Below are 13,135 nucleotides of genomic sequence, written 5' to 3' on the forward strand. Positions count from 1 at the left end.
TACTAAATTAAAGTGCCTACTTGTTTACAATATTACCCCTGTTGGGTATTACAGTAATTTCACAAGAAGAAAATGGATGTCAGAGCCGGGAGGAAAGGTCAAAATAAAAGGATGAAGACATTATTAAAATGGTGTACAGGTGAGTAGGGTTGAGTATAGGAAAAGACAGGTGCAGGTTGCGAAGGGGACAAGTCCTAACAGAAGCAATCATTAATCTTACATATTCACTCACTCACCAGAAACTTTCTAATTAATTATTGTTCCACAATTGGAAGCAGGCTTGGAAGATGCTGTTAACTCTTTAATGGAGCTATCTGTAAATGTAGATCCTGGAAATCTTCTCGGTGATTGAATTATGAGGAAAATGGCTTCAAGCTGAGGGCCCTGTGCTTGACAGAAGAACAAAAATATGATATAAGCACTGGCAAGAATGGAGACTGCGTCACATGATAACAGAAGTTATATATAGACATTCTTTTCCCTAACATACTAATGTATGGATAGAGATATCCCTGATCATAAATGTATGGAGTCATATATAATTAATCAAATTATTTTATGATCTAATTGAATATTATTTTTTTCTAATTTAATATAACTTAATCATATGATAATATATTAATATTTGTATATAAATTTATATTCATTATTTATGTACAAATTTATAATGACATGTTATAGTCAGTTTAGGGTCTCTACATTATTGTATTGCTTATATCAAAGTAAATCATAGGCACAAAATTTGCAGACTGAGAGAGTGCCTACAAAATTTTCCTACATTTTTTCTCATCAAGAAAATATTTGATACTGAATCCGAAAGTGTAAATTCAAAGGAATCTTTGCAATTTAAGGTCAATTAAGAGCATATACACCTCTTTGTTATAAGCAATGGTGCATAGTAATTTCATAACACCACTAGTTATCACCTTCCATTATTGACAATGACAGACAGGGATTCCAGAATAAGAAGAAAGAGACTACACAAAAAAACTGTTTCTAAGAATGGAAGTAAAAAACTCTCTTCATCCTGTCCTCCCCAGATCACATTATTCAGCATAGTCAGTGATAATTTTTGTCATTCTAATTACATTAAAAAAAAAAGCAAAATTTACAGGACTATTTTGTAGTTTACAAGCACTTTAAGAAGAGCTCTGGATATCTGCTATCTGAGATTAAGAAAAAAAGAATTAGAAAAACTTTTTCTTCGGTTCATTCTTTATCAAGATTCATTTTCTTCGTTTCCTTCACCAGACGGGACTGTCTCATCCTCGCCATCAGGAATGTTGTCAGCAGGGAATGAATCCGGCTGGCCATGTCGCAGGCTCCAGTACATGATGCTGGCAGTCAAAATGAGGATCATCTTCGGGTTTACCTGTCACAATGTCCATATGATTTGGCTTTAAGTTATAACCAAGCATTGCATAAACCATTCAGAATGATAAGTTGAATTGGTCAGCTAGTTATAAAAACGAATTCAGAAACCCTTTTTTAATCCTTAACAGGACCTAGGAAAGATTTTTAGTGAAATCATCGGACACAGATAGAACTACAGAGGCGTTTTGAGAGAACTAGTTAATATTTAATATCAATGTTTTGACATGGAATATTCAACCCAGTAGAGGGAAAACCAGCAAAACCAACCAATTCATTTTGGCAATCAACTAATATTAATATTCTCATTTGATAAATTCTTGGATTTGGAATATGGAACAGGCAGAGTAAAATCTCCATCAAGTTTACAATGTAAGGTTCCATGATTTCAGTACATCTCATAAACTAAAAATTCTCTAGGTAAATTAGCTTGCATCACAGCCATACCTCTATAATGTCCTCAGGTAACAAGAAAATAGAGCACCCGATCTTTCGTGCAACACTGATTATATAGGTTGCATTTGACTTCTTATCCTCCTCTGCAATGTTAATAACATAAAATGTGAGAGTCTTCCTCTACGGTGTATAAACAGAGCATTCATGCATATCCCTTCTAGTCAAATGCTTGCTGGGAAGCCAAAAATGGTGCAAGCCTAGCAGATTTCCCGTTTTCATGCTTTAAAGCAACCCAACTTCAACAATGCACTGATTTAAAAATGATAACAAGAAATAACGAAATAATGGCATACCAGTTTCCCCTTTCGTAACAAGACTCCAATTGACCACCCTTGGCTCCACCGCACTAAGTAAATCAAGGAAGAACGTCCCAGTTGAAAGGTTCTTATCCTACAAGCAAAGATTAGATCAAACACCAAACAATGAATCATGACGTACAATCCAATCACAGAATAAAGTAATTGTTTATATATTTACCTTGAAGCTCTCCATTTGAGAGGTTCTATCTGCCTTCTTCACCTTTTTGTTTGCCCAGTTTAGAATGTCAGCATCGGTAATCTCTTTTCCCTGGGAGTGAGATCTCAAGTTTTTCAGGAGTTGGAGCATATTAAACCTCATCAGTTGCCACAAAAAAGCTGAAAAAAATTAAAGAAAAAAAAGTAGGCAAAGTTTAGTGTTCATTCAAATGTTACACCTTGAATGACAAATTAATACGGTGTACATACAGCATATTTACAACATGGACCTTTATTATTTCCCCAAGGGAGATAAAGATGGAAAAACTTACCTATTATCAACTTTTTATTTCCTTGCACAATATCATTCCCAGCAACATTCACAAGAGAGAAGTTTAGCTGCTTGCCTATTTGCACAACTTGGTTACAATTCTCAACTTTTCTAAATGGCATCTTTATGGGAGGCTTAGAAGCCTGCTTCCAGTTAACTGATTCAGGTGAAACTTTGTCAAGAACTTCTAAGAGAACCCATCTGCAGGCAGAAGAAATAGACATCAACCATAATTCTCTGGGTTTAACACTGTTATAGGATATAGATGAAATCCTACCCATTCCTGACATCCTCAAATACATTGTTGACATATGTAGGAATACCAAGACTGTTAATCCACAGTCGAAAACATCTCTCTTCTCGAGAAGTTTCTGCATCATCTGTCATCATCTCAGCAAAGGATAACTTATTGCTGTCAGTGGACAATCCATTCCTGCAAGGGAGAAGTTCATGCTATTAACAAGAGCAACCACAGCTCAAAATTCAGTCAGAGTTTGCTCTATGAAAGCAGAAATAGTGAGCACCAGAAATTACTGTCTTATATAATAAATCATCTGAAAGCTAGATGATTATAATTACTAAGGATTTTTATTAAAGCAAGGTGCTCAGAAAATCCAGCGTAAATATGTCTTCCCATGTGAAGGAGCAGAAAATTTCTCCTCAGAACACCGAAGCAGAGAATAAAGGCAGTAAGTTTGAAAACTCAAAATGAATGAAAATAATATCCATCACTGCTAGGGCTAGATTTAAGTCGAATCGAGTTCAAATTTTCCTAAGCTCCAATTTGACTTGCTTCAATAGAGCCAAACTAGAATTTAAGCTTGTCAAACTCGTTTTCAAGATGTTTGAACTCAAATTCAGTTTTAAGTTCGGTTCGATATTAGAACGACATCATTTTGATACGTATCAGGAGAAATAATGTTGTTTTAGACGATTCATATTGAATTGTCCAAACTCACGAGTTGAACACCTCTAAAGCTTACGCTTAAACTTGAAAATATTAAACTTTTAACTCAAACTCTGTTCGAATCCAACTCTAATCACAACTCACCTTTGCTGAAATATTTGGGCAACAAATGCAAGGTTAAGATTGGGTGAACCCTCAACAATATCGTTTGGAGTGAGATATCTTTTGCAATCCATTTTCTCTGCCTGTTCAAGAACTTTGGCTGCCTTTTCAGTAGGATCTTTTGTATCGAACGTTCCAGGGCTACTATATTCTGGTGCAAGAGCGGTCAACAAGTGAGCATAAGCCTCTCCATCCTGCAAATTTATAACAGAAAGGGAAAAAATTAATTCAACCCAGTATTTCATGAATAAATCAACTACTACCTGATATGAGTAACATGCACCACAAACTAGCTGTGCACAGACTAAATTTAGAAATAGTATTATATATTAAACTTTCATTTCATCCTCAAAAGTTGAAACTACTAGAGCTCTAGACAATTGATGAGGCATCATAAATTAAAAAATATATATATTTAGACTTTATTCTCCAATTTTGGGCCTAAACGAAAGGTTATTTGACAGGAGGAACAAGTATGATAAGAATTCTGTAATGAGATAATAATTCAACTTCAACGAAAAACACATGCACATCCAGTCAACCAAAAAAAAAAAAAATTGGGTTCATGATCAAACCGAGCCAATAAAGAAGTTACTACCTAATTCGATATACAAAAACGTAAAGTGCTTTCTCATAAATAAATTGATGATTTCCCCTACCTTTAAATCAGAAGAAAAGTTTGTAACTTCCTTTTGGTAGCCAGCTTTCTTGAGATGAAAATTCATCCATTTTAGCAGAACCTTTTCAGGCGGTAATCCAATAAGCTCCTCCACATCCTGCAAAATTTTATAATTTCATAACCAAAATTATAATTTCATCATTGCTGAAACCGAAAGCACCACTAGGTCTTGTTTAGAATATCTGAAGATGAAAGTATAAGTAGAACTTATTTAGCATACATTACATCAGAAGCTATAAAATTGATCAACACATCATTACCTGGCTGTCATCCATCAATTCCAAAAGTTGAGGAGTTTTCTTTAGATTGAGATCAGCTAACAATTGAATCTGATGTTGGCACCATAAGATACAAAAAAAAAAAAAAAGGCAAACACAGAAAAATGTGCAGTCATTGAGAACTCAAATTTAGGTCTTACAATGAAATAAATTCCATCACTATTCCATCGACGCTTTTAAAACAAGAAATTCAAGTTGAATACCTTGATTATTTGAGAAATCAATCCAAGTACCAGATGGGGCTAGCAAAAGTAAACAAAGTGTACAATATGTCAGAATCTCAAGTAAAGTCAGAGGATATAAAAACAAATTCCCAATTGGTTATTTGTGCTGGTTCAACTTACTCTTGCTTCAGCCAGGTCCTGTGTGCCTATATTAACCACTGTGCAGCCAATAGCTTTTGCAGAATTAAGGCCAAGCGTATGGTTTTCGTTCCTCTCCCATGGATTGAGGACATGTTTTGTGTTAATAGCTCGTTCATCTATGGTCCCAGGAACTGCTACATTGATAAGCTTACTGCAAGCAAAAGATACAACCCATCAGCAAGTGCTGAATCATTTACTTGTGAACAAAAATATGGTCAGGTTAGTATGGTGCATCTACCAAAGTAGAACACCATCTTTAGCAACTTCAAATAATTGATCCGTAGCTGGATCTATTGGAAGATATTTTTTCATGAATGGATCCTCAGCCAGGTAGTTGTTGATGTGGGCAACATAAGAAGCCTTCTCGGATTCATTAATAGCATGGTGAAAAGTGGTTGTGGTTGCTTTTAGAAATGAACTACTCTTCGAACCTCCTGATTTCTCTGTTGCTCGGGCTTGCAAATTTAAAAATGCCTGCCAATTATTAAAATCCCACACATTGCTGATCTTTTTTCATTTCATCAGAATTATAAACAATTTAACAAAGAATGAGAATCACCATCATGATGTACAAACACATTGTAGCACCAATTAAATTTATGTATGTAAGTTTTGAAAGCTTAATTTACATGCCAACCATCATCCAAAGATATAAAAAACAGAACACATTCATTAAAAAGCAATGCCAACCATTCCACAGTATCCACAAATAAATTTTCATTGAAGCATCGTTAAACTATAATTGACAAAAGCTTATAAAGACATTATTTTTTACAAAATACAAGAAAAAGGAACAATAAGCAAGATTAATCAGTAAATGACTCACCCGAAGAAAAGATTCAAAGTCGATCTCGGCAGTCATGTCCTTATAGGACTCTGACAAGATGGACTTAATCTCATCCTCATTACTCACTTCAGATAAAGTCTTTAGCTTTGCTAAAACAGGCGGCAAATCTTCCACCGTGACCCGACCCGACTGAGTCTTTATTGAAATAAACTGTTTAAAAAAAAAAAAAAAGCAATGCAACCCAATTCATGTATCATTCAATCAATTTGATTCTATCACAAACTCATCTCAATGACTAATCACATTAAAAAAGAAAAAGAAAAATATAACTACCTTGGATTTGAGGCTGCGTAACTCGACTTGGGTGAACTGACTTTGAAGCCATGGATCAGACACAAGTACACCCACAAAACTAGACATTTTGGCCTTGTTTTTGGGTTAAACTTTGCTGCACCTATAACAAAACTGATTGCCAACTGCATATACACATGTACACATTCATATAGGTTAATAATTAATCTACAAAATCGTTAATACAGATGAAAGCAATGCATGCATCAAATATTAAAAAAAAAAATCTCATAAAAAAAGAAAATGAAGATGCATAGACGTGAATATGTTGTGAAGAAACAAACAAAAAACGAACCTTTCAGAATAAAAAGACTCAAGGAAATTGAGATGATAAAAGGCTGCTGTCTTTCATATTATCACAAGTTATGTGTGAGTTGTTTTGACAGAGAAAGGGAGAGAAATGAAATGGTTTTGATGGTGAAAATGAACGAGAAGGAGAGAAAATCGAAGCGTGGTGGTCAAGAGGAGCCGCGAAGACGCAGGATATGAAATAGAGAGAAAAGCATATAACAAAACAACCACAAACGACCATACGAATACCAACCCCTGCCTTGGCTATTATTTTGTAGCATGTTTATTTTTATTATTGATATTAAATATAATAAATAGTAATAACACCAGATATTTATATAATTAAGTTGATGAAATTACTTTTTTAGACAAAATATATACGCCGTTCAACTCCAAATTGTGTTATGGTTTAACAAGTCATGGTGGAAAAGAAAGCCGACAAGGGTTCGCGGCGGCCGGCGGTGTTTTATTTTTTATTTTATGTTCTTTGAATTGAACATACAGTGATAGAGGAATCAATGACTATGCAATCTTTTGATGCTTTTGGTTTACCTAATATTTGATTAATTTGATCTTTCTACTTTTCTTTTTGAAATTAACTTATTTGATTGATATAGTAAATAATATAAATAATAATTTTATTATTATAGTGTAAAATAGATAATATTAATTTTATTATATTATTAATTAAATATAATAATTATTTATATATGTCAATATTAACAAACACAGTATTAATTTATGGTAAAGTAATATTTCATATAATTTATTTAGGTAATAACTTTTCATTTTTAATAATAAAAATTATTTGAAACAAACGCATCATAATAATAAATAAGGTAATAAGAATGATTTGGTCTAAAAATACCTATCAATCGCTTAAGACATAATTAATTAACAATTTTTCACTTAAAATCAAATTTTATTTATAAGGAAAATATTCGTTTAAAGGTAAAATAGTAATTTTATTATACATAAAATTTGAAGAAAAAAAACTCTTTCACAAACCAGAGCAATACGTTTTAAATATGATAGTTAAATTTTTATACATGTTTAAAAATATATAATTTAGTCATTGTAAAAATTTGGAAATCCTATCCATTGTCATGGTTAACTAAAATCTCACCTCACAATCAATTCATCACTTTCACTACCTAAAAAAACATCACCATCCCCTCCATCTCATGTGAAGCTAAAATAGAATTTGATGCCATAAAAATTTGTCAACAAATTGATGACATGGACAATTTGAGATAAAAACTAACAACTTTGTATCATCGTATTTCATTGGCAATTATGGAATTTTGGATTGAAATCATAGAACAAGTTTTCAATGAAGGTATCGACATTGTCAAATTCCATCAATGAGTTTTTTAATTATTTTATGTGGAGAAGGAGAAGGCGTGGGATGAAGAAAAAAAAGGGTAAAGCGAAAATAAAAGAAAAAAAATATAGACTATAGTATTATATAAATTGGATATCTATAAGATTCTTTTAAAATTTTATTAATTTTTGGATAATAATTTTGAAAAATAAAATTGTAAAGAATAATATGATAATTTATTTTTTTAATACCAAGTTATTTTTAGGTTAACCAAGTTCAATATCAAGTAGAAAACTCTAATTTATGTAGTCAAAGATCTGGAACTATTTTTGGGCCTAGCTTTACCTAGGAAAATGTAATTTACTTCATAAATAATGTTCATCTTCAATCTCTCCATGGTCTATGCCTCACCTCAACTGGCCCAATAGTGATGAAAAGTTCATACTACATAGTGCATACGTTACCGAAATACAATAATGTGATTTAAGCCCTTTTTTGTTTTTAAAATACGTTAACATAGAAATATGCTTGTCAAAAGAGGGCTTTTCTTAAAACCCTTAACTAATAATGTGCCAATACGTAAGACTAGAACGAAAAGAAAATGAGAAAAAAATCATTACTTTTAATTCTGGTATGTAATTATTGATAACCATTGCATAATCCTAACAAAAGTTGTGTTGCTAGACCACCTCTTTGGGTTGAACTGATCTTATCAAATACGTAAAATCTTATATTTAATAAATGAATTTATAATTGATAAGTCGAATGTTTAATGTTATTATCTTCTTAATAGATTTTAAATTCATGTCTTCTTTATTATCTGCATGACTTATTTTTACTATTTAAACTATCATTTGAAAATTTTTAAATATTATTTGGTTGTACTATACTTTATTTATTAACAAAAACAAATTGAATGATGTTGCAAAAATAAATTGTTAATACAATTTTTTATTACTAACTGATTTATGTAATTTAAAATTTTGTGTAAAATACATTATGGTAACAGTTAATAGAATTTAAAAAGACTTAGATAAGTTTGTTACGAGCATGTGAGATAATTAATTGAGATGGGTAAAAAAAATAAAAACATAAGACACATGATTTTTAGCATGGTTCAACCCAATAATTGGAATACTTACGTCAATATGTTCTCACTAATTTTTAAGTATGATGCAAAAACAATACAAAATATTATGTTATATATTTTTCTACCTATGTAATCTCCTCCTCCCTATTTAGTCTGTATTGTCTTCTTCTTTTGTACATAAGTTATGAGAGTTGAAACTATCTAGTTTGTTAGGTATCGAGATGTTTAAGCCTTGATTTGGGTTCCACTAAACAAAGACTTTCGAGTTAGAGAATCACTTTATCATTGTTTGTTAGCAATAAAATTTGGTTGTACTTCAAGGGTTTATTTTAGAGTGATCAGTTTGATCGAACAACATTTGCTCTCTTATTCTTGGGTTGTAAGGAGGACTTTGAGAATTTTAAGAATCTTTTGATATGTAAAGATCTTATTATATCTTTCGGATTACGCAAACTAACATTATTATAGTTCCGTACATTTTGAGTATTGTATTCTATTATCATTTAACTTTTCTTGTGAGATACAATTAGACATACACTATTTGCATTATAAGATGACCAACACATGTTTATGAGCAAGAATAAGCTTGAATTCGATTTAATTTGAATTCACCTTTTATTTATCAAGATATCTAAGCTTTGAATTAGGTTACATTGAACTGTAGGTTTCAAACTAAAGAATTATTTAATTGTTGTTCGCTGATTGGCGTATCTAATTGTATAAGGTTAACTTCGGAATGGCTAGTTTTACCACACAATTTAAATCACGGGGAAAAGGCAAAGAATAAAAGCAGCAATAAAGTAACAATAAAAGCAATTACTCAATTGTGGTTGATAAACCAAATTAGCTAGCATGTATAAACCCTAAACCATAATTTTCAATAGTCTCTTATATAAATACCTTCATCACTCATCAGATGAGACCACCAAAACAAATGGGGTTTGCTTTACAAAAGAAAACAATTATTGCAGTCCTCCTTAACTAGCAATCTTTAAATTTGGTTGGTGACACACTGCACTACTCGTGAAAACATTTGTTGGTGCATTTGGTCCATACCATTACTTCCTCAAGAAAAAGGGCATACATATTTGCTTCTTTTGTGTAACATTAAAGCTTCATTTTTTTATATTATAATTTAAACCAACTTTTTTTTTATGAACTCCAAACAACACAGAAAGCACTACTTTCTTTATGATAGCCAGGCCTTTTAGTTTCTGTATCTGTAAGTTTATGGGAACTTAAACAGATTTGTATTTGCTAAATGAATCATAGAGATAAAACTTAAGGCATATATTTTGAACAATAATACAAGGAATCATATTCTGATAATGGTTGGTCTCAATAGCATATTTAATAAAAAAAATGGCTTAAAAATCAAAGCAAATGAAACAAATCCAGATATATCATTGTAACATAAATTAAAGACTAAATCAAATCATCTCTTACAAAAACAGTATCAACCCACCACAGACCGCCAAAACCAACTTACTCCAAATACCCCAGTTGATGACCACACCAGAAGACTTTGCTGGTGAAGATTTTGGAGAAGAGCCATCGACAGATGGCGCATCAGCAGCCGGTGTAACAGGAGCAGGCGCTGGAGCTGGCACTGGAGGTATGTTGGTACCAAAGATTGCCTCAGGTAGAAGGACCTTATCAACTTGATACACGGCAACAGGGTCAGTTGAATACACGCTGCTACTAACTTTAGTTCTGGTCCATCCCGAATTAAGGAGCACAGTCCCAGAATCATCAGTGAAATTCAAGGAGTAACCCCCACCAGCATCTGTGTTAACAGGGCCCCCTTGGCTAAGATTCTTGAAATCAGACAGAGAGTAGTATTGCGGCAAGGCATGGAATAGGCAAAGTTGCTTAAGTTGGTCTTTAGTGAGATTGGATAAGGAAGGGCTCTTAAGTGAATTAAAGGCATCATCTTTGGGCACAAATATGGTGATGCCTTGTTCAGTATTGTTAGCTTGGTTTTGGAAGGTATCCAAGACTTTAGTGGATTCAAGGTGGTTAAGGAAGGTGTGGAATGGACCGGCTACAGTGAGTAAATCAGTGAGGTTCACATAAGCAGGAGCTGGTGCTGGCGCTGGAGTTGGGGACACTGAGGGTGAGGGAGGACTAGCAACTTTTTGAGCATTTGATGCAGAGCACAAAAACAATAGCGCACCAATCATGAACACCATGGAAAGTCTCATTTTGTCCATGGCTTGTGTTTTGCCTTGTAAGGTGACCAGACTCCCGGATTCCTGCAAGAACCAGAAACAGTAACTAGATCTCATCTACCCAAAAACGATGATGTGGGCAAATCCAATCAAAGCACAATGTGAGTCAAAATCCTGTCAATTTCACCCAAATCAAAGCCTCAAAGTCCATAAAAATTCAATTAAAAAATTAACCTTTTTCCCTATCCACCGGACCAGCTACTCATAACTAAGGCGTATAAAGTGCACACACAAATTCAGATCTTGCGCAGCTAATTTAAAGAGAAAGAGATGCAACAACAAGTGAAACAGGCATGTGGAGATTATTCAAGCATTGGCACATAAGACATCCAAAGCAGATGTAAGATTTTAGAACCCTCTCAAGAAGTGAACGCAGGCTTAAAAATATTCAAAAGATTACAACTTTACACCAGAACCCAAATCAAAATCCCATTTTGGATTCACATTACAAAATTACTTAGTAAACCCAAGCCGAAATCTCTTAAAGATCAAGAGTAGTCCATTCCATGGCCTCACAGTGAATGTGCATCAGGAATGACAAAAGAAACAGATCTAGCTAAGCTAAAGACACACAACATTTAAATGCATATAAATAACACTAAAATTTGTAAAAAAAAAAGAAAAAATAATAAGCATAAAAGAAGTACAATGAGGGCAGAGTTCGACGGACACTGACCTGATCAGGAGAATTTGAGAGAGAAGAGAGAGAGAGAGAGTGGAAACAAAGAAATGGTGCTGATAATGCTTCCGCAGAAGCTGAAATGTTTAAGAGTATATATAAAGATAAATTTAGTAGAAAAAATATTAATGCAAGAAAAATTTAGTCGTGTGGTTAAGCAATATTATGGTTAATAATAGTTTAAGCGTAGAACATGGCAGATAGGAAATTACTACTTTTAAGCATAGCTTAGTTGAATTGCTTTGAAGAAAAGAGGGTCATGGAGGATGGTGGCCTTTCTTATTCGCTCTTCAACTAATTTGTTTCTGCTAAGTCTTCTCTGCAATCAACAATATTATGTATATTTATTTTTTATACATAAATTATATATTATCATATAATTAAATAATTTTAAATAATGTGTCATCATATAATAAAATAACATTCAATCATATGATGATAAATTATCTGTATATATGATTATGTATCAAAAATAAATACACATAATTTTATTATTAGTAAATATCATGATAAATTCTATAGTGTTGGCTTGCTCCTTTGTTAACTATCCATAATAAATTTGTTGTGTATATATTTAAATACATAATTAAATACATACATAATATATTATTATATAAAAAATTGAATTTACATTATAAATAAATTCCAAATTAAATTTAAAAATCATAAATGCTGATTATCATTAGAGTTTGTTGGGTCGAAACTCATTTCGATTATTTTATGGGTAACGCTATGATTTTGCTTATTAATTATACTTAATTTACAATCTTATATTAATTTTTTATTTATTTCATGATTTTAAATTTGGTTATTACAGTGTAAAAGTTACGAAAGATAGGCCAGTTCCAAATATCGGTCGAAAAATATGTAAAAACAAATATATCACGAGTTGAAGTGTAACGTGAGCCGAGAAATTGTCTAGATAGGGGCCCACCATGAGATTTGGGCCAACCAGCATCCGCTGTCGCGTTGTTTGTCCCCACTGGAAGCCGATGCCAACTGTTGTTTTCGATGATTACAATTTCCACACGCCAAGCGGCCATTCGTGCGCAACATGCACATCAAACTACGCTGTTACCAAACGACGTCGTTTATTCCTGTTCCACCCTAGCCGACACCTTCACCAGATAAAAAAGTATTTATGAATGAATAATCAGATACGCTACGAAATTGTATTGATTATTTTTTGGTTGACTTACACAAATTTCAATAAGATTATTTTTTTATTTAATGACGGTTGATTGATAATCCAATTCAACAAAAATTGAACTAAATAAAAAATGATATCAATTTAATTAATATATACATATATATATATATATATATATATATATAAACCCAATTCAATTTGTTTATTAAAATTATATTTCAGTTACAC

At 32.5% G+C, this 13,135-nt stretch overlaps 2 protein-coding genes across 2 annotated transcripts; both read right to left on the bottom strand.

Moving 5' to 3' along the window:
- Nucleotides 1-980: 980 nt before the first annotated feature.
- Nucleotides 981-6,692, bottom strand: LOC123217279 (fimbrin-5). Its single transcript, XM_044638202.1, has 15 exons — nt 6,438-6,692; nt 6,125-6,267; nt 5,831-6,001; nt 5,243-5,478; nt 4,984-5,155; nt 4,843-4,881; nt 4,622-4,690; nt 4,342-4,458; nt 3,665-3,876; nt 2,891-3,046; nt 2,615-2,814; nt 2,305-2,462; nt 2,121-2,217; nt 1,819-1,910; nt 981-1,372 (listed from the first exon to the last, which is right to left on the bottom strand). Exons 2-15 carry the CDS (start codon nt 6,209-6,211, stop codon nt 1,220-1,222), a joined length of 1,959 nt encoding a protein of 652 aa, XP_044494137.1. The 5' UTR covers nt 6,212-6,267; nt 6,438-6,692; the 3' UTR covers nt 981-1,219.
- A 3,539-nt stretch (nt 6,693-10,231) lies between these two features.
- On the bottom strand, nt 10,232-11,953 carry LOC123217281 (fasciclin-like arabinogalactan protein 7). Its single transcript, XM_044638204.1, has 2 exons — nt 11,755-11,953; nt 10,232-11,102 (listed from the first exon to the last, which is right to left on the bottom strand). Exon 2 carries the CDS (start codon nt 11,058-11,060, stop codon nt 10,290-10,292), a length of 771 nt encoding a protein of 256 aa, XP_044494139.1. The 5' UTR covers nt 11,061-11,102; nt 11,755-11,953; the 3' UTR covers nt 10,232-10,289.
- Between the last annotated feature and the right edge of the window lie 1,182 nt (nt 11,954-13,135).

The sequence above is a fragment of the Mangifera indica genome, chromosome 5 (genome assembly GCF_011075055.1).
Source record: "Mangifera indica cultivar Alphonso chromosome 5, CATAS_Mindica_2.1, whole genome shotgun sequence".
NCBI classification, from domain to species: Eukaryota; Viridiplantae; Streptophyta; class Magnoliopsida; order Sapindales; family Anacardiaceae; genus Mangifera; species Mangifera indica.